The sequence below is a fragment of the Salvelinus namaycush genome, chromosome 35, assembly GCF_016432855.1.
Source record: "Salvelinus namaycush isolate Seneca chromosome 35, SaNama_1.0, whole genome shotgun sequence".
NCBI lineage: Eukaryota > Metazoa > Chordata > Actinopteri > Salmoniformes > Salmonidae > Salvelinus > Salvelinus namaycush.
The window spans coordinates 24,422,779-24,443,288 of NC_052341.1; the positions used below are offsets into that span (position 1 = coordinate 24,422,779).

The following is a 20,510-nucleotide window of genomic DNA, read 5'->3' on the forward strand; positions in this document are numbered from 1 at the left end:
TGAATGGAAGCAAGTCCCCACAGCAACATCTAGTGTAAAGCCTTCCCAGAAGAGTGGAAGCTGTTATAGTAGCGAAGGGGGGACCAACTCCATATTAATGACCATGATTTTGGAATGAGATGTTTGACGAGCAGGTGTCCACATACTTTTGGTCATGTAGTGATTACTGCCTTGGTTTAAATTATTAATCCACATTCTTCTTTTAGTTTCCTTTAGTTTCCTTATTATGTGCTGTTCATTGAATTTCTTTCATTGGGTGTTATTGTTTTATGGAAATTGTACTATGGACGCTCTTGCCAGGCGAGAGAAAGAGAGGCTATTTGTCAGCACTTATAACCCGTTACTTAATCATGTATATTGTTTGATAAGTGATGTTTGAATTTAAACTTTTTTGTGTGTGTGTGTGTGGGGGGGGGGGGGGGGGGGGGGGGGTAGATCAGCTTTAATATTGCAGATAGATTGTAGCTTCCATCATTGTAATTGTCTGCATCATTTCCAATCCCCATATATGCTTTTTGTAAATATAAACAGAACCAGTCAAAAGTTTGGACACATCTACTCCAGAGTTCTTATTTATCTTTACTATTTTCTACATTGTAGAATAATAGTGAAAACATCAAAACTATGAAATAACACATGGAATCATGTAGTAACCAAAAAAGGGTTCAACAAATCAAAATATATTATATATTTGAGATTCTTCAAAGTAGCCAACCTTTGACTTGATGCCAGCTTTGCACACTCTTGGCATTCTCTCAACCTGCTTTGTGAGGTAGTCACCTGGAATGCATTTCAATTAAAAGGTGTGCCTTGTTGAATTGTGCAATTCCTTTCCTTATTGTGTTTGAGCCAATCAGTTCTGTTATGACAAGGTAGGGGTGGTATACAGAAGATAGCCCTATTTGGTAAAAGACCAAGTCCATATTATGGCAAGAACAGCTCAAATAAGCAAAGAGAAACAACAGTCCATTACTTTAAGACATGAAGGTCAGTCAATGCTTAGCATATGTGGGAACTCCTTCAAAACAGTTGGTAAAGCATTCCAGGTGAAGCTGGTTGAGAGAATGCCAAGAGTGGGCAAAGCTATCAAGGCTTTTTCTCCTGTTTAACACTTTTTTGGTTAGTACGTGATTCCATATGTGTTATTTCATAGTTTTGATGTCTTCACTATTATTCTACAATGTAGAAATTAGTAAAGATAAAGAAAAACCCTTGAATGAGTAGGTGTGTCCAAACTTGACTGGTACTGTACATTTATTTTACAATAGTAATATATTTTTTTGTTTTTAATCCCATCCTTCAGCTACCCTCAACCCCTCCCATCTATCTCTGAAGACCATACGTTTTTATTTCCATTTAACATATATTTTTAACTGTGCTGTTTCAGAAAAGTATATACATTTTACGGACCCAGTATATTTTACATGAGTTATCTTGTTGTTTTTAGTCCCTTCCTTCAGCTTCACACAACCCCTCCCTTCTCTCTTAACACCGTCCGGTTTTGATTTTCATTTGCCATATATTTTTCAACTGTGATGTTTCACAAGAGTTCTGAACCTTTCTATTCTCATAGTTTCAACAGATTGTAAATTAAAGATAAATATTTTTGCTAAAAGTATTATTATATTATTGATTGATTGATGATGACTTTTCAAATCACCCAGCATTGCTATTTTCAGATTTGGCTCCAAGAGTTGGCTCCAAGCTACATATGGAGAGGACCAAAACAAATGATCTAATGATTCTGTTTCTTTCGCAACTAAATCTGTGGAGCTGGGATGGTTGTATCCCCCATATATATAACATTCTACTGGTTGCAAGAATTTAGTATAATAATTAAAAACTTCTACGTTTTGAATATGGTGTTTTGTGTATCAGCTCATAAACCATGTGCCATTTGAATTTTGTCGAATGGATGAATAGACATTACCCCCGTATTACCATAAATGGTGGATTGCAGCAAAGTAATCAAGGATTAAGATAGTTATTGTAGTACACTATCGCTTTAAATCAGTCATCAATACAGACATAGCTGACATGTTTAGTAATCTACCACCCAGCAATCACATTAGTAAATCTCTTAATCAGGAAACTACATTCTATGTGTGTGTGTGCTGTCTAACCCACCCACACCCATCAATACACCTCAGTAAACCTACAGTTAAAGTCGGAAGTTTACATACACTTAGGTTGGAGTGATTAAAACTCATTTTTCAACCACTCCACAAATGTCTTGTTAACAAACTATAGTTTTGGCAAGTCGGTTAGAACATCTGCTTTCTGCATGACACAAGTCATTTTTCCAACAATTGTTTACAGACATATTATTTCACTCATAATTCACTGTATCACAATTCCAGTGGGTCAGAAGTTTACATACACTAAGTTGACTGTGCCTTTAAACAGCTTGGAAAATTCCAGAAAATGATGGCATGGCTTTAGAAGCTTCTGATAGGCTAATTGACATCATTTGAGTCAATTGGAGGTGTACCTGTGGATGTATTTCAAGGCCTACCTTCAAACTCAGTGCCTCTTTGCTTGACATAATGGGAAAATCAAAAGAAATCAGCCAAGACCTCAGAAAAAAATGTAGACCTCCACAAGTCTGGTTCATCCTTGGGAGCAATTTTCAAACACCTGAAGGTACCACGTTCATCTGTACAAACAATAGTACGCAAGTATAAACACCATGGGAACACGCAGCCGTCATACCGCTCGGGAAGGAGACGAGTTCTGTCTCCTAGAGATGAACGTACTTTGGTGCGAAAAGTGCAAATCAATCCCAGAACAACAGCAAAGGACCTTGTGAAGATGCTGGAGGAAACAGGTACAAAAGTATCTATATCCACAGTAAAACGTTTCCTATATCAACATGACTTGAAAGGCTGCTCATCAAGGAAGAAGCCACTGCTCCAAAACCGCCATAAAAAAGTCAGACTACGATTTGCAACTGCACATGGGGACAAAGATCGTACTTTTTGGAGAAATGTCCTCTGGTGGGATGAAACAAAAATATAACTGTTTGGACATAATGACCATCATTATGTATGGAGGAAAAAAGGGGAAGATTGCAAGCCGAAGAACACCATCCCGACCGTGAAGCGTGGGGGTGGCAGCATCATGTTGTGGGGGTGCTTTGCTGCAGGAGGAACTGGTGCACTTCACAAAATAGATGGCATCATGAGGGAGGAAAATTATGTGGATATATTGAAGCAACATCTCAAGACATCAGTCAGGAAGTTAAAGCTTGGGGCTTCCAAATGGACAATGACCCCAAGCATACTTCCAAAGTTGTGGCAAAATTGCTTAAGGACAACAAAGTCAAGGTATTGGAGTGGCCATCACAAAGCCCTGACCTCAATCCTATAGACAATTTGTTGGCAGAACTGAAAAAGCGTGTGCCTACAAACCTGACTCAGTTACACCAGCTCTGTCAGGAGGAATGGGCCAAAATTCTTATTGAGGGAAGCTTGTGGAAGGCTACCTGAAATGTTTGACCCAAGTTAAACAATTTAAAGGCAATGCTACCAAATACTAATTGTGTGTCTGTAAACTTCTGACCCACTGGGAATGTGATGAAAGAAATAAAAGCTGAAATAAATCATTCTCTACTATTATTCTGACATTTCACATTCTTAGAATAAAGTGCTGATCCTAACTGGCCTAAAACAGGGATTTTTTTTCTAGGATTAAATGACAGGAATTGTGAAAAACTGAGTTTAAATGTATTTGGCTAAGGTGTATGTAAACTTCTGACTTCAACTGCACATACATACATTCATATTGCAAGAATACACTATGATACACTTACAGTGCAGTGATATGAGGCAACACCTTTAGCTGTATGAAGCTCAGGCTGTAAACCATTAGATTAAGGTGTGCATTCTGGACTCTGGTATCTGTGTGGCCTGTGTTATGGGCGGAGCGATGGCAGCTGGGATTTATAACAGGTAGTGTTTCTAAGAATAGGACTGGACTTTCTCTCTCTCTCGGTCTGTTAACCTGACAGACCTCTAGATACCTGGCCTGAGAAGGTAGGACAAAAACACCTGAGAACAGGTACAGGAGAAACACTTTTAGAAAAACAGTGGAAGGTTTATTCAATAGTTGAGAAAGGCTGGATATTATTGAATGGATTAAATTAATTTCAGATTCCTGTTTGTGTAAAGGTTTAACAGGTCTGTGACCATGTGTTGTCTGTTTGTTTGTTGTGTTATTGAAAGGAGGGGTCCTCACTCCACATCAGTGCTCTGCATGTCCTGATTGTATGAAAACTAGTTAAGATAAGATGAGATGTAGATAGCTCAGGGCTGAACTCAGTCGAACCTGTGTGTGTGTTTGCTCTCAGGAACAAGAGAGGAACGAGAGGAGCACGGTGAAACCCACCACTGAGACTGAAGATCACACCTCCACAGGAATGGTAAGAGATCACTACACCTGTACAAAATCTATTCCAATTAAAAGGTATTAGTAGATATAGAAATCAAAGCCAAATATTTAAAATGAGCCTCTGGTCCAATAAAGTATTCCTTCCTGATAATTCCCTGCCTTTTCCAGGATGTGGGAATGTTGGAGATCCCAGCTGACCTCTCGGCCAGACTACGCAGCGCAGCAGGTGAGTATGAGCAGCGCTGGGATTGGTGGAGATGGGTTGAGGGCATCTGGTATTGGCAAAAAAAAGCGTATGTAGATAATAATGCTCATATTTAGATGTGTAAACACAGTAGTGGCAGGTAAAGGGTAGACTGTTGCTGGATTGGAACCAGGACTGCCATTGTTCTCTGGGGTCTTTTCTCTGTGTGTGACTGTAGTTATGTGTCCTTGCACCAGGGCGGCAGCATGGCTCTGGGGTAACAGAGGTGGCGCCTCCACAGGTGAAAGCAGGACACACCCTCACCCTGCCCCTCGATATAGACAGCTACCCCTTCTCACGATACGCCAACACTACGCTGAAGGATGGCTGGTGTCAGCCGCAGGGCTACTCCCTCCAGCGACCTCTGACCTATCTGGAGCCTGAAGACGCTTGCATCGCTCTGGAGATCTACAAACTGGTCAGTCCTACACACACACACACAGACACACACACACAGACACACAGACACACACACACAGACACACACACACAGACACACACACACAGACACACAGACACACACACACAGACACACACACACAGACACACACACACACACACACACACACAGACACACACACACAGACACACACACACACACACACACACACACACAGACAATGTCTCATCTCTTTAACCCTTGTCTCTCTCCAGATCCTGCGCTTTGCAGGGGACAGTGATCTGAGTGACTGGCAGGAGCAGCTTTTGGGAAACTACATCGTGGAGCAGGGCCTTACCAGACCCCCCCTGAGGGATGAGATCCTAGCCCAGATAGCTTACACCACCTGGGGCAGGGAGTCAGAGGAGGGGTCCCTACGGGGCTGGTTGTTACTGGCCTGCTGCCTCAGTGCCTTCACCCCTTCCCCAGCCCTTGACAAATCCTTGCTCAAGTACGTAGCTTAGTGGGCAAAATCAGTTTTAAAGATGTCTTTTTTTGTAATTATTGAAAAAGTGTGTTGTGTAGGAATTGAGATTATTATTTTTTCAACTTTTTAGTTTTAGATACCATAAAAATATGTCCTCTTTGTCGGCCATATTTGGTTATTTGGTTTTGTCTGACATGTGCAGGTATGTAAAGTCTGTGTTTCTCTGTCTCACTTGTGGACAGGTATGTAAGTCTGTGTTTCTCTGTCTCACTTGTGGACAGGTATGTAAGTCTGTGTTTCTCTGTCTCACTTGTGGACAGGTATGTAAGTCTGTGTTTCTCTGTCTCACTTGTGGACAGGTATGTAAGTCTGTGTTTCTCTGTCTCACTTGTGGACAGGTATGTAAGTCTGTGTTTCTCTGTCTCACTTGTGGACAGGTATGTAAGTCTGTGTTTCTCTGTCTCACTTGTGGACAGGTATGTAAAGTCTGTGTTTCTCTGTCTCACTTGTGGGCAGGTATGTAAGTCTGTGTTTCTCTGTCTCACTTGTGGACAGGTATGTAAGTCTGTGTTTCTCTGTCTCACTCGTGGACAGGTATGTAAGTCTGTGTTTCTCTGTCTCACCTGTGGACAGGTATGTAAGTCTGTGTTTCTCTGTCTCACCTGTGGACAGGTATGTAAGTCTGTGTTTCTCTGTCTCACTTGTGGACAGGTATGTAAGTCTGTGTTTCTCTGTCTCACCTGTGGACAGGTATGTAAGTCTGTGTTTCTCTGTCTCACTTGTGGACAGGTATGTAAGTCTGTGTTTCTCTGTCTCACCTGTGGACATGTATGTAAGTCTGTGTTTCTCTGTCTCACCTGTGGACAGGTATGTAAGTCTGTGTTTCTCTGTCTCACTTGTGGACAGGTATGTAAGTCTGTGTTTCTCTGTCTCACCTGTGGACAGGTATGTAAGTCTGTGTTTCTCTGTCTCACTTGTGGACAGGTATGTAAGTCTGTGTTTCTCTGTCTCACTTGTGGACAGGTATGTAAGTCTGTGTTTCTCTGTCTCACTTGTGGACAGGTATGTAAGTATGTGTTTCTCTGTCTCACTTGTGGACAGGTATGTAAGTCTGCGTTTCTCTGTCTCACCTGTGGACAGGTATGTAAGTCTGTGTTTCTCTGTCTCACTTGTGGACAGGTATGTAAGTCTGTGTTTCTCTGTCTAACTTGTGGACAGGTATGTAAGTCTGTGTTTCTCTGTCTCACTTGTGGACAGGTATGTAAGTCTGTGTTTCTCTGTCTCACTTGTGGACAGGTATGTGTCTGACAAGGGTCCAGGTGAATATCGTTCTCTGTGCCAGCACAAACTCCTCACCTCCCTCCACCTACCCTCCCCCACCTCCCGCCTCCACCCCCCCTCCCAGCTTGAGTGGACAGCCAATCAGAGGAGAGGAAAGATGGTGCTGGATGTACACACCTTCAACGGTGAGGGGGGGGGGGGGGGTTATAACGTGTTTAAGTCATCTCTGTGTCATGCTTGTCACTTTGTCTTTCTGATGTTGTGGTTCCATTTGCTCGGTGTAATCAGGATATTTCACCTGGCTGGAGTGGTTGCTGTTTGCAGCACCAGGGTTGTATGTTTTATTCCCTCGCTTTCTCTCTCTTCCAGAGGAGAAGATTACAGCTGAGGTAGAGTCCTGGACCACAGGAGAGCAGCTGGCCTCGTGGCTGCTCCACTTCAGAGGGTTACCTGAGGCTCCTCGAGGCTGGTCTGTGTCTCTGCTGGCTGAAGAGGGCTGGTCTGACCTGCCTGGATGTGACTTTGTCATGGACCTGTTGGCTGGAGCAGAGACTGATACTACACTGGGGACCGCACACACACACACTGACTACCTGTTCAACAACGAGGGAAACCGGTGAGGCTGGTGGGCACACACACAGAGATGCACGTACGCGTTGCGCGCGCACACACACACACATACACACACACAGAGGACCCCAACTTCACTCTCCCTCTCTCTCGCCATTAGGATGATGACAGATCTAGATGGGTTCATCCCCCCGGCTCCCTCCATGCAGGCCCCTGGTCTCCCCCAGCAGGAGGCCCCATGGAACGGCGGAGACTACCAGCCGTCAGAGGGTTCTCGTGGTCGTCAGATGGATGCTTATCTGGATGACCTCTTTGACCCAGTGCTGGACCAGGGACCAGGGGTCAGCATCATTCAATGTTATATCTAATAGGATGTGCTCTGTAACTGTGATTATCTGTTACTGGTTGGATTGTGTCTTCTGTTCCTTTGTCTTGGATACAAGGCAAGGCTGGGGATTAGGTAACTACAATTTTGTGGATCGTATTACTGTATGTGATGTGTAGATTGTGTAACAAAACGTTCTGCTGTTGTGTGTGTGTAGGACAGGGAGCGTATGGCCATGTTGAACAGGAGGATGAGAGGAGGAGGAGGGATGTATGGAGCAGGTACTGTATCTCTCGCTTGCTCTGTCTCCCTCATCTCTCCATTTCTCTCATTATTGGGGCAATGGGTTTTCATTTTAATGTTAAATACAATACCTGTGTTGCAGGTGTCCCAATGACAATGCCAGGGTATTCTATGGGTGAGTGAGGGGAACAATGTAATTACACAAACATTCTAATCATGCTTTTAAATATTTTTCCTCAACTATGGTCAAGTCATTTATTTTTCTCTATCGTGCACCATTTTCCCACTTTTTTCCCCCTGCAATTCCAAAATGTCCCATATTTTTTGGTCTCCCAGGAATGCCGATGAACCCGGCCATGCAAGGCTACGGGGCTCAGATGATGCCAAGTATGATGCCAGCTGCCCCCATGCCTATGATGCCAACCATGATGATGCCCCAGCCAGCTGCACCAGCCGTGAACTCCCAGCAGATGGCAGCGCAGCAGCAGGCTTTCATCAACCAACAGGCCCTGCTCATGGTAAGGACAGGGAGACACTGGGGGAAAACTGGGATCCCACATGCCAGGGAAAACAAACCCACCATAACCCTGTCCTTGTTCAACAGTTCTTATGATATTGCCGCTTCTGTTCTAACATGACCACCTAGTGACTGCCCATCCTCTCTCTCCATCCCTCTCTCTCTCTCTCTCTCCTCTCACGCTCCCCTTCTAGGCCCAGCAGATGACAATGCAAGCCATGACCATGTCCCAGCAGCAGGCTCAGGAGCAGCAGCAGAGACAGCAGCAGCAGCAGAGACAGGAGCAGCAGCAGCAGAGACAGGAGCAGCAGCAGCAGAGACAGGAGCAGAGACGCCAGGCTAACCGAACCGTCACACCCCCCCGCGCCCCATCACCCCCACCCCCACCCCACACAAATCCCCCCACCCCACCACCGCTACGCACACCCAGCCAGATGAAACCACAGCCACAGATACAGCACCATATACCTGAGGTGTGAGGGAGGGAGGGGTGTGGCAGTATTGTTTATTTGCTGCTCTGCTTGATTAGTGTCCTTTATGTACTTAGCCAAAAATGTGTAATTTAATTACAAAAGAAACAAATTAATCAACATTAACTTGCAAGCAGACTCAAATGTGTATTTGTCACATGCTTCGTAAACAACAGGTGTAGACTAACAGTGAAACGCTAACTTACCTGTGTCATGTTTTATGTGTACATCTGATTTTCCAGCCGGAGAGGGATGTGGACTTTGCCAGTCCAGACCAGCGTGAGTCTTTCAAGGTGAAGAGAGAGTTTTTCCAGAAGATTGGTGAGTAGAGCTGAATAAACCTTCCAGATACCTAATCAGCATCCGAGAAGCTGATGTTGAGAGTCTTGTCTTGTTTATGACCCATCTGCCTGTGCTGTCATTCACTCTGTCAGGTTCTCAGCCCAAGCCAGCAGCCAAACCGTTAAAGCCTCGCCCTGCTCCCAGCAGCCCCCCCAAACAGACCCGTCCCCGCTCCCCCTCTCCACCCCCAGCCCCCAGGACTTTGCAACCTCCCCCCTCTCCTCCTGCCAGAGAACCATACCCCCCCAGCCCCCCTGCCTCCCCGCCCCCGCCCACCACCAGCATCCGTGACATCATCAAACAATACCAGAACCGCCCCGCCAGTGACCCCAGACCCTTCGAGCCCGTCAGGTCAGTGGGACAGTGGATCCATCTAATTTCTCTCTATTGGGTCTTGTACCATCTATGTACCATATACCATCAACTTCCTCTATGTACCATATACCATCAAATTCATCTATGTACCATATACCATCAACTTCCTCTATGTACCATATACCATCAACTTCCTCTATGTACCATATACCATCAACTTCCTCTATGTACCATATACCATCAACTTCCTCTATGTACCATATACCATCAACTTCCTCTATGTACCATATACCATCAACTTCCTCTATGTACCATATACCATCAACTTCCTCTATGTACCTTATACCATCAACTTCCTCTATGTCTTGCTCCTCTCCAGGGTTCCAGCCCGGTCGTTTGTGAAGAAGAATGATCCTAAAGAGGAGGCCTTGGCGATCCTCATGAATAAAGGACCTGTACAACAGCAGGTCAGAGCTTGGTTGGGGTTTACAAAGGGCCAGAAACGCAAACTAGAAATATTGATTTGGCAGACAGACTAGGAGTATTGCACACAGAAGAACAGTCTTGGCAATCACTTACTGATGGGTTCATTCATAATGAAAGGCTCTAGTCTTACACTTCTCTCGCTTCCTCTCTCCTCTCATCCCCTCCAGAGAAAGTGGGCCCCTCCTCCCCCGATCCAGAGGGAGCCCCCCCGTCAGAGACAGCCTCCCCCAGCGTGGCAATCCTCTCCTCCCTCCACCAGAGGGCCTCGCTCAATCTCCAACAGCATGAAGCAGAAACAGCGCTCCCTGGCCGACCTCTTTGGCACGCAGGGTCGTTCCATGAACCTTCCGCCTGCTCCACCCAGGTCCACCCCTCCTTATCCCCCAGCCATCTTTGAAAGCTTGCCAGACCCTCCCGCCAAGGCTGCCCCCACACTCAGTAAGTCCAACTACCTGAAATGCAGGTGGAAAGGTACAGTACTGTTTCCACATGTTTCCACATGTTTGTGTTTGCACTGCCTGTCCAGCCGTAGTCTCCGATACACGTTCATAACTCATATACTACAGTAATAACTCCACAGAGAAGTAAAGTAACTCATATTGTTTGTTTGTCCTCCATAGATCTGTCTGGGGAGGAGAGTGTTCGCTCCCAGCTCCACAGGTTCTCTGCCAGCGTCTACTTCTCCAACTCTGCCATGCCTGGCAAACTGTTCCTACGCAAGGAGGTGAGCTGGAGCAGCAGGCGAGAGAACGTTGGTATCGTCTCTATTATTCTACATGTGTTGTGTGTTCGCATCATAAGTGAATCCTTATTATCCCTCTGTGTTCAGGTGTTTTACCCCAGAGAGAGGTTCAACCACCCCTACACCCTCAACCTCCTTTGTGAGCAGGTAGGTACTGGTTATTTCCCCGTGGCCCTTTTTCTTCACTGGCTTATACATATCACACCGTCTATTACTATAAATCCTTTTAGATCATGAGAGACACGTACTCTGACACCTGTGTGAGGATCACCAGAGAGGATAGGAGAAAAATGAAAGACCTACTAGGTGAGTTTATTTGTCCTTTTTTTTTAACCAGGTGAGTCAGTTGGCGAGGCCAGGTAAAAAAATGACTGTTCCCCTCCTCCATCCCGCTCTTCTATCCTCATGTTCTTCCCATCCCTCCCCTCTCTCTCCAGCCAGTTTCCACGTGGGCACCAGTATCAGCTCGCTTCAGGACGACACTATGAAGACGAGGATAGTGATGGCTGCCAGAGACAACTGGGAAAACTACTTCACACGACTGTTCCCTGTCAAAGTGAGTTAGCTTTCTCTCTCTCTCTCTCTGACAGACAGACAGACAGACAGACAGACAGACAGACAGACAGACAGACAGACAGACAGACAGACAGACAGACAGACAGACAGACAGACAGACAGACAGACACACGCTCATCTCCCCTGTGTGTGTGTGGTAGGGTGGTACCAGCGGGGACACCCAGCTGTTGGGCGTGTCTCATCGTGGGATTCGACTGATGAAGGTGGCCAGAGCATCAGGCATAAACCCCAAACATCTGCGCCTGCTACGGAGCTACAGGTGTGCCTATTCTTCAAACACAACACCGGAATTAGAGGAACTTTAGCCTTTAGAATTATTGAGTGAGAATATACATCTAGTGTGTGTGTGCATGTCCGTGTATGTTCTCTCTGTGTGTGTACCGTGTGTGCTGTGTCTTTCTCTGTGTAGCTATGCAGAGCTGCTGTCGGTGGAACTGCGGTCTGCAGACATCGTGGAATTGAGTCTAAAGGGAGAACAGCTACAGCTGCAGAGCAACAGGGCTCCACAGATCACTGCCATGGTCAGCCTGTTCCACCAAGAACTCCTCAATGTAACCACCCTCCTCTTCCTCATCTTATATCGTACAAATGATTGTATACATGTGTTTTCTGGTACACTAAATCTTACTGTGTATAGTATCTTTGTTGTGTGTAACATCCTATCAAACCTTCTCAGGGCTCAGATCATGTGATTGCCCTGAAGAGCTTTGTGACCGACGACAAGAGCCTGCTCAGCTTCCGCAAGGGTGACATCATCAAACTGCTGCCCATTGACGGCCTCCAGCCAGGTGAGGTCATCACACTGACCTCTTTCCCCGCTCTTTCTTTCTCTCTCTCTCCCTCTGTCTCTGACTCTGTCTCTCTCTGTGACAGTCCTAAACCTGCTCTCTCCTTATTTCTCAGATTGGTGTTTCGGTTCCATCGGGGGGCACTCCGGCCTCTTCCCCATCGACGTCACTCAGCCGTCTGCCCCTCCTGACTACCACCACGTCCACCTTGACCGCCTCGACGAGAGGAGGAAGAGCATGAGAGCCCCCAAGCCGCCCGCTGCCACCAGACCCCCAGCTCCCAGGTCCACTCCCCACACTGGCTCAGCACAGCCCAGCCGAGAGAGCTCCATGCTGGGGTCAGCTCGTTCCGTCCAAGTATCGGTCCAGGGCAGTGAGATGAGTGAGGTCCAGACGTTCGTGATGACAGAGTTTGCCATGAAATACTTCAGAGACACTGCCACCAGGTGAGAGGGGTAACAAGGTTATACAATGTATGTAATCCTATATTTTCCTGAGTGTAATAACTGTCTTCCGTAACGACACATACTTACCTCTCTTTCTCCTTATGCACTTTCTCTCGGACTCTCTCTTCCTCGCTCCATCTCTCTCACTCTTTCATAATCGCCCCTCCTTCGTCTTTCTCCCTTTGTCTCTCTGTCACAGAATGGAGGGTAAAGGTCTGCTTAATGGAGGTAGAAACTTCTCAGAGATGCTTCAGTACACCGAGGTTCCTATTCAGGAATCCCTCATCCTGTACAATGATCCTGGGCTCAATGGCCTGGCTGTCCAGGCCTTCCTGAGTGAGTCCAAACACACACACACACACGCACATCAGTGGAGGCTGCTGAGGAGAGGACGGCTCATAATAATGGCTGGAACGGCGCGAATGGAATGGCATCAAACACCTGGAAACCATCTGTTTTATGTTTTTGATACCATTCCACTTATCCTCCCCAATTAAGGTGCCATCAACCTCCTGTGACACACACTACTGAGGTGTACATTGCATCTCTTCATCTCAATTTTCCCCTTTCCCACTTCTCTTTCGCTCTCTGAAGGTGTGATGCAGTTCATGGGAGACCAGCCTCTTGGGAGGCACACGTCTGAGGGAGACTGTGTCAGCTATATCTTGATGGTGAGTCTCTCCCGTTACACACACACAGCTCACACACAAACACCATCGCTCACCTTACACTCCTAATGAGGATACAGCTGCTTGAATGGAAACATGGAGTAACGTCTGTCCATTGTGTTTGTGTGTTCAGTTAGGGAAGGAGAAGGAGTTTCTGAGAGATGAGGTTTACTGCCAGGTGATCAAACAGACCACAAACAACACACACAAGTGAGTAGCTGGCAGATTGTGTACGAACCTTTACCTGTGAGTAGTGTACAGAGGGTCAATTCCTAACTTGTGTGTGCATGTGTTATACAGAGAGAGATGTACCCGAGGTTGGCGTCTGTTGAACCTGGTAGCAGGGTTCTTCCCCTGCTCTGGCACCCTGAACCCCTACATCACATGTCATCTACAAAACATCAGCCAAGACCCCACACACCTCTACCAAGGTACGCACACACGCACTCTGAACACCTACGTCACACGCCACCTACGAGACATCAGCCAAGACCAACACACCCCTACTAAGGTACAGCCCTGCACCCCTCACACATTGGCGATGCCACAGAAGAGATCCCTTCACACATGTATCTGTGTCTGTTACCCCAGAGCTTTTCTGTATCTAATGCAATTATGTATGTGTCTATCCTCTATCTCAGAGCTGTCTCAAAACTGTATGGAGAACCTGTTCCGGACTCTGATCCACGGAGGTCGCAGACACGTCCCCTCTCACGCGGAGATGGAAGCCATACTGGTAAGGCAGTGATTCCACATAAGTGTGGAAATCTTGTTGTTATGTAAGATAAGCAGTACAGCTGTCGCTGTGTGTCTGTTCTCTGCAGGCTGGCAGACAATCTCGTCGGTTCCCCATCAAGCTGCCAGGTGGAGTGGAGTTCATCTGTAAGATACGCAGCTTCAGCGTAAGTCAAGTCTCCTTCCCTTTACTTTTCTACTTTCCCCTCCTCCCTTTAATTATCATTATGATAAAGATTGACTCTGTGTACCTAGGTGGCTCTGGAGGTGGTGGAAGATCTGTGTACAGATATGGGCATCCAGGACCCGTCAGAAGTCAAGGAGTTTTCTATCCATGCCAGCCGGGACAAGGGTAGGTGGACATACAGACATGCTCTATCTATTAACCCAAATGACTCCCCAAAACCCTTTACCTGCAATGCACAATAAGTTGATATTAATTGTGTGACAGCAAAACTAAGAAAATCCTAGTTTTCTATGGCTCTTTCTCTTCTTTTCATCCCTTCCTTATCACTACCTCCCTCCTGCCTCTCTTCTTCCTCTCCTACATCAGATGGGATGGTGCGGCCTCTCCACTCAGATGAGTACCTGTTTGACTTCCTATTGGACGACGGCTCCATCTTCCTGTCCTTCCACCGCGTCATATGGACACACCCACTTCACTTTGACAACGACCTCTACCTGGAGTTCCACTTCCAACAGGTACCATAGTAACGACCCCTAGAGTTCTGTTATAACCACTGAAACCACCTTGCGTTATGTCAGGCCCTGGTGACAGCCCTTCTGTCCCTGTAATGAATTAACTCCATCTGGCCCTCTGTCTGTTGCGTGCAGGTCCTGGGTAACTACCTGGATGGCGAACTGCTGCTGCCAGGCAGTGGTGCCGCTGTCGTCCAGCAGACGGCAGAGCTGGCTGTCCTGCAGCACCTGGCACAGGGCCTCACTCAAGAGCCTTCCGTGTGAGTACTACCCCTTAACCCCTATACCCTAACCCCTAGCCTTTAGCCCCCCGCACTCTGCAGCACCTGCCCCAGTGTCTCACTCAGCAGCTCTCACTGTGAGCCACACTGTTGTTTTCAGACCGGACATAAGTTATTCTCTCTATCCTATGTTAAGAGTGATATAGTTTCTGATAGTTGTCTCTCTCTTATGTCCCTGTCAGGCTTGAACTGAAGGGGTACCTCCCCCAACAGGAAGGGGGCAGCACCAACCTGGAGCAGATCCACACTATCTCCCTCAGAGAGATAACCGCCATGCGCTCCCTCAGCCCCCGTGACGCCAAGGCACGCTTCCTCGGTGAGGCACACACACATGCACGCACACAATTACATTTTTGCCTTGCTTGCTGGGAAGAACTTTGTGATAAATGTGTTTGTAACTAGATAATGCATTATAGATACAGTATGAATAGAATTGTATTGATTTGCTCTCTATCCCCAGAATGCCTGAGCTCCCTGCCTCTGTTCGGTTCTAATATCTTCCTAGCTCAGAAGGTCAGCCATCGCAGCTGCCCCTCGCCCTGCCTGGTGGCTGTCAACCAAGAAGGAGTGCTGTTCTGCCATCCCAATACGCAGGTACCGCATTTACACCCAACAACACCATTTATGTAGGGAGGGACACCCCAAACATAGGAAATGCAGGCACCGTGTTTCCCAAAATATGGGTGAAATGATCGATCTTGACTGACTATATGGATCTATAGATGTCTGCTATTATGAATTCTTTATTATAATTTTCCTGTGTTGTTCAGGAGCGGGCATTAATGATCCCACTGGTGGAGGTGCAGTCACTGCGCTCAGTTAAACCCAAGAAAGACAAGAAGGTGCCTGGAGTGGAGATGAACTACGGCAACCCAGGACTCCTAAAAACCATCACCATCCACCTCAAACAGGTCAAGTACAATACACAGCAGTGAACGACGGGGCCACCAACCCCCGGTTGTGTGTAGAACTAGAACAAATTGCTGAACACCCCGTAGCTTTCCAGGAACAAAGGTTGGTGACCACTGGTGGATGGGTTTGTTCTTTAGTGTCCGTAAAGTGTAAGGTTACACAGTGAAAGGGATATGGTCACTAAGGGCCATGCACATTACACACACATGCTACCTGGGAGATAAGATTTCAAGAAGACACTTAAACCGTGCATGGCTACTCTGTGGCATCATGCCCATAAGGGGGCACATGCTCCCTCAGATTTATCCTGTTTAAAAAAATAAAAATAAAAAACATGTATTGTTTTTTCTCTGTAATACTAGTAACAGTTGTATTGAGTTGGCTTTAGCTAGCCTAAATAGGTTCCCAACCTCATAACTAGCTACCAAAAAGCCATTTCAGGCTATCAATCAAATTAGAGTATCTAGCTTGTCTAATTATCTTAGCAAGCAATTACTAGATGTACTGAATAAGACTCACAATCCTTTCAATATTTTACGCAGATTTTAGCAGAGATGCAGAGAAGCATGTTCCGTTTCTGAAAAAGGATTACCACCAGTCAGGCAGATACAGACAGCTCAAGAGGAATGCTTAGATAAGCAGAAAAATAAACCTGATTTTTCACATAGAATTAAGCATAATGATTATGGCTCTAGATTGCAGGAAAAGCTGCTTCAGGTGTTTGAAAAATGCTGATTTATCCAACTTACAGACATGGGGCCTAGCCCCCCTCCGGACCACGCCCTAGCCACCCTCACACACTTTGTGCCCCCTTAGATTTTGAGGTGCATGACGCCCCTGGCTACGCTGATACCTTTAGCCAAAGCAACTTCCGCAATAGTCAACTGATGGAAATGGAAATAATGTAGTCAAATGAAGTGAATTGTTCAAAGGCATGACAACACTATGCAGTACAGTACTGTCCTTGATAAAGTGTGCATTCCATTAATGTGTGTGTGTGTGTGTGCTCTGCCCTACAGGCCAAGAAGCTGTGCCACATCATTGCTGTCATCATGGAGGAGCTGGTGAGACCACCCATCAATAGCTCTGTCTCCAGCCGCAACCCCTAGACACACACACACACACACACACACACACACACACACATCTGCAGTTGGATAGGAAATGAGTTCTACAACTGTCAATCATTGATTCATATAAGCAATGAAAGCGAATCACTTTCCACATCTACCATTCCTTCTCCTGTGTCAGTGATACTCCAGTTGGTGATTGATTGATGAAAATGGTTGAGAAATGAATTCTATCCACTGCAGGTTTCATTTTCTCAATTTCCCAACAAACACGCACTCAGAGAGGGAGCCTATTGATAAGCGGACCTGCACTGACAAATATCAAAACAAATCAATGCCTTCAGATTTTTATCTAAAACATTTCATTATTAAAAAAAACATCACAGCCTTTGAATACCAATGAATGTCCAAATTTGAATATTGCTTAGTACGTGTTAGGTTTCCGTGCAATATATCTTTATATTACCAATTTATCAATATGTTTCTTTGTAGTAAATATTTTTGTAATTTAAATAAAATTATTTTGTAGATGGATGAAACTGTTCTTGTTTACTTTGTGTATAACTTTTTTAAAGTATTGCTGAATAAGGTATTGTTTCAATTATATGTGGTTGGTTTATTGCTAATGGAAAAACTGTCATAAAGAGGTACTGGTTTCCAGCTGTGTTTAATATGATAGGCCTACAAAACCACTCAGTGGCCTTGTGGTTTGATTGTATGCCTTGAGATTGGAAAGTTGGGAGTTTGTTCGCCAGCTGTCATACCAAACACTGTAAAAAACGGACCCGATGCACCTCTGCTTGGCACTCAGAATTAAGGAGCTAGATTGGGGTAAGGTCCTACAATAGACTAGCTTCCTGTCCAGGGGGTATACTTGTACATCAAGCTCATAGGAGCATGGCTACTTACTTAACTTTGCAAGGCTACTTAACTTTAGAAAACCACAAACTGTCCTTTCTCGTTCTGACTTGACTGATACAGCTGAGGAGTGCACCAACAGGATATTTGTAAGAATGGTGAGGTCTGCACAGAAACCATTACAAACATGCATTATCCTAATTTAAAGTTACGAAACCTATAGTTTCCTAGTCATTTGGTTACCTAGTGTTGCAGTTACTCTGCCTTGTACTGTAATCATCCAGCCCTGCCTTGAACTTTGTTCTGAGACTTGTGATTGTTAGTCTTGTGAGTGTGTAGCCAATACAAGGCTGTAAACATAATTTAGATAATTTAATTCAATTGTATTCTATTCAGCCATCAGCCTGGATGAGTTAATTGAGGGGGTCCTGGATGACGAGGGCATACATGTTTGTTAGATGTGCCGTTGTATTCCATCCTCACTCTTTAAAAAAAAGCTCATTAGTGTTTTCTAGCAGACATTTCTTTCACATTAGGAAGTTTTACTTTGTACACAATAGTTAGGCTATATCCTGAATTACACAGCTTGACTTTTCCACATTTTGTGTTACAGACAGAATTAAAAGTTGATTAAATGCACATTGTGTCACTGGCCTACACCCAATACCCCATAATGTCAAAGTGGAATTATAAAAAATGTTTACAAATTTATAGAAATGAGAAACTGAAATGTCTTGAGTCCACAAGTATTCGACCCCTTTATGTCAAGCTTAAATAAGTTCAGGAGTAAAAATGTGCTTTAGTCAAATAAGTCGCATGGACTCACTCAGTGTGCAATAATAGTGTTTAACATGATTTTGGAATGACTTATCTCTGTACCCCACACAAATAATTATCTGTAAGGTCCCTCAGTCAAGCAGAGAACTTCAAACACAGATTCAACCACGTGTTCCTGAATGGCCAAGTAATTTTTTACTTAAATCTCTACTTGAATATTTATGGCAAGATCTGAAAATGGTTGTCAAGCAATGATCAACAACCAATATGACAGAGCTCAAAGAATTTTGAAAAGAATAATGGACAAATGTTGCACAATCCAGGTATGGAAAGCTCTTAGAGACTTACCTAGAAAGAATCACAGCTGTTATTGCTGCCAAAGGTGTGCCTACAAAGTATTGACTCGGGTGTAGAATACTTATGTAAATGAGACATTTCTGTATTACATTTTCAATAGATTTGCTGAAATTTCTAAAAACATGTTTTCACTTTGTCATTATAGGGTATTGTGTAGATAGGTGATAATTCTGGCTGTAGTAAAATGTGGAATAAGTCAAGGGGTATGAACACTTTCTGAAGGCTTTGTACATAAATCTGGATTTATTGTTTTAAGGCTTTTCATCTGTTAACCCACTACCCAGTATTACTCACCTGTGAAAAAGATTACCGACAGAGAGAGTGGAGGGTAGGTGTCGTATTGATCAAATGAAGAGCCATGAGCATGGCGACGCAATCAAGGTAGAGGAAGGTGGAAGCAGAAGAGGAACTGGAATCGGATGGTGGTGGAAATGAAGATGAATGGACTTTTGTCCGAAAGATGGGAAAGGAAATGTCTTGTGTTGATAATACCCCTTCATATCTGGTAGGAGTACATTTTCTGGGAATGTTCGGGCCGACTTGTTGAATCTGTTGGAAATATTCAAAATGGTGGGGAAAGGTTTGGATAAAGTGAAGTTGATGAAGATCACGAGGAGTGGACTTATTTTAATTGCTTATGCTTTTGCTGCTCAGAAAAAGAGTATGGTGGGTCTCACTCGATTTGAAGATTATGCTGTGCGTGCTTTGAGCTACGGAGAAGAAGGTCACCTGTCAAGGGAGTAATTTCTGGAGTCTCAGAAGAACTTGACATTGATATACTGAAGAATACTCCTGGAGTGGCTGATGCTTGTAGGATGAATCATTTTGTTAATGGCAGGAAAGAGAACAGTTTGTTTGTACCTTATGTTGTTTGATATGGAGTCCCTCCTGACCCGAGTGCAGATGGGATATGTGTACAATCTTGTCAGAGCTTTTGTATCCAGTCCTTTGCAGTGTCAGCTCTGTAAAATGTTTGACATGTAGTACGTGTCTGCAGAAGAAAGAAGTCAAGATGTGGATGTGGGACGTGTAGGAAAGATCACTTTGAAGGAGATCCCGACTGTGTAGCATAAAATAATGGCCAAGCAGCAAAGGGTTGTAACTGTGGTGGAGAACATGAGGTGACATTCTTGGAATGCCCGAGTAGGGTATAAGAGAATGAGGTTGCTAAAATCAGGGCAGTGGTGAGTCTCCAATGCAGAGGCTGTCAAGAGGATAGAAAGAATGAGTATCTTTGAAAGTCCGGTGAATCACCAGTGGACCCAGCAATTGTTCATGTGAAGAAAGTGGACTTTGTCTTTTATAGCGATGGTGGTAAACGGCACTGCGCAAGCGGAAAATAAGTCAAGAAAGATAGACATGACATCATTGTTTCTGCGGCTGAAATATTTCTGGGATTAAAAGATTTCACATCTGAAGAGCTACATGGTGTTGTGTGTGTGCAGTCCCACCCTCTCAAGCCCTAAAGCATGAGCAGGGTAGTTGAGTTCTCGAATGACTGAAGGAATGGGCTATTTATTTTTTGTTAGTTTGTGTAGATTAATGTTATTTTT

At 44.9% G+C, this 20,510-nt stretch overlaps 1 protein-coding gene across 1 annotated transcript in view; it reads left to right on the forward strand.

The window, feature by feature from the left end:
* Positions 1–17,499, forward strand: part of LOC120029655 (unconventional myosin-XV-like) — a 31,884-nt gene extending 14,385 nt beyond the window's left edge. The window contains exons 23-58 of the mRNA XM_038974937.1: positions 4,349–4,420; positions 4,558–4,615; positions 4,831–5,051; positions 5,288–5,523; positions 6,796–6,965; positions 7,150–7,396; positions 7,511–7,691; positions 7,893–7,956; positions 8,061–8,093; positions 8,255–8,436; positions 8,630–8,734; positions 9,148–9,226; positions 9,340–9,598; positions 9,942–10,029; positions 10,216–10,486; positions 10,669–10,772; positions 10,878–10,937; positions 11,021–11,096; positions 11,228–11,346; positions 11,507–11,625; positions 11,776–11,917; positions 12,043–12,154; positions 12,270–12,600; positions 12,800–12,936; positions 13,195–13,271; positions 13,402–13,478; positions 13,569–13,699; positions 13,910–14,004; positions 14,093–14,170; positions 14,259–14,355; positions 14,557–14,705; positions 14,838–14,962; positions 15,166–15,299; positions 15,444–15,577; positions 15,754–15,894; positions 16,915–17,499. Coding sequence (XP_038830865.1) covers positions 4,349–4,420; positions 4,558–4,615; positions 4,831–5,051; positions 5,288–5,523; positions 6,796–6,965; positions 7,150–7,396; positions 7,511–7,691; positions 7,893–7,956; positions 8,061–8,093; positions 8,255–8,436; positions 8,630–8,734; positions 9,148–9,226; positions 9,340–9,598; positions 9,942–10,029; positions 10,216–10,486; positions 10,669–10,772; positions 10,878–10,937; positions 11,021–11,096; positions 11,228–11,346; positions 11,507–11,625; positions 11,776–11,917; positions 12,043–12,154; positions 12,270–12,600; positions 12,800–12,936; positions 13,195–13,271; positions 13,402–13,478; positions 13,569–13,699; positions 13,910–14,004; positions 14,093–14,170; positions 14,259–14,355; positions 14,557–14,705; positions 14,838–14,962; positions 15,166–15,299; positions 15,444–15,577; positions 15,754–15,894; positions 16,915–17,004 — 4,794 coding nt within the window. The 3' untranslated portion in view covers positions 17,005–17,499. The remainder of the gene's footprint in view (positions 1–4,348; positions 4,421–4,557; positions 4,616–4,830; positions 5,052–5,287; positions 5,524–6,795; positions 6,966–7,149; positions 7,397–7,510; positions 7,692–7,892; positions 7,957–8,060; positions 8,094–8,254; positions 8,437–8,629; positions 8,735–9,147; positions 9,227–9,339; positions 9,599–9,941; positions 10,030–10,215; positions 10,487–10,668; positions 10,773–10,877; positions 10,938–11,020; positions 11,097–11,227; positions 11,347–11,506; positions 11,626–11,775; positions 11,918–12,042; positions 12,155–12,269; positions 12,601–12,799; positions 12,937–13,194; positions 13,272–13,401; positions 13,479–13,568; positions 13,700–13,909; positions 14,005–14,092; positions 14,171–14,258; positions 14,356–14,556; positions 14,706–14,837; positions 14,963–15,165; positions 15,300–15,443; positions 15,578–15,753; positions 15,895–16,914) is intronic.
* The last annotated feature ends 3,011 nt before the right edge of the window (positions 17,500–20,510 follow it).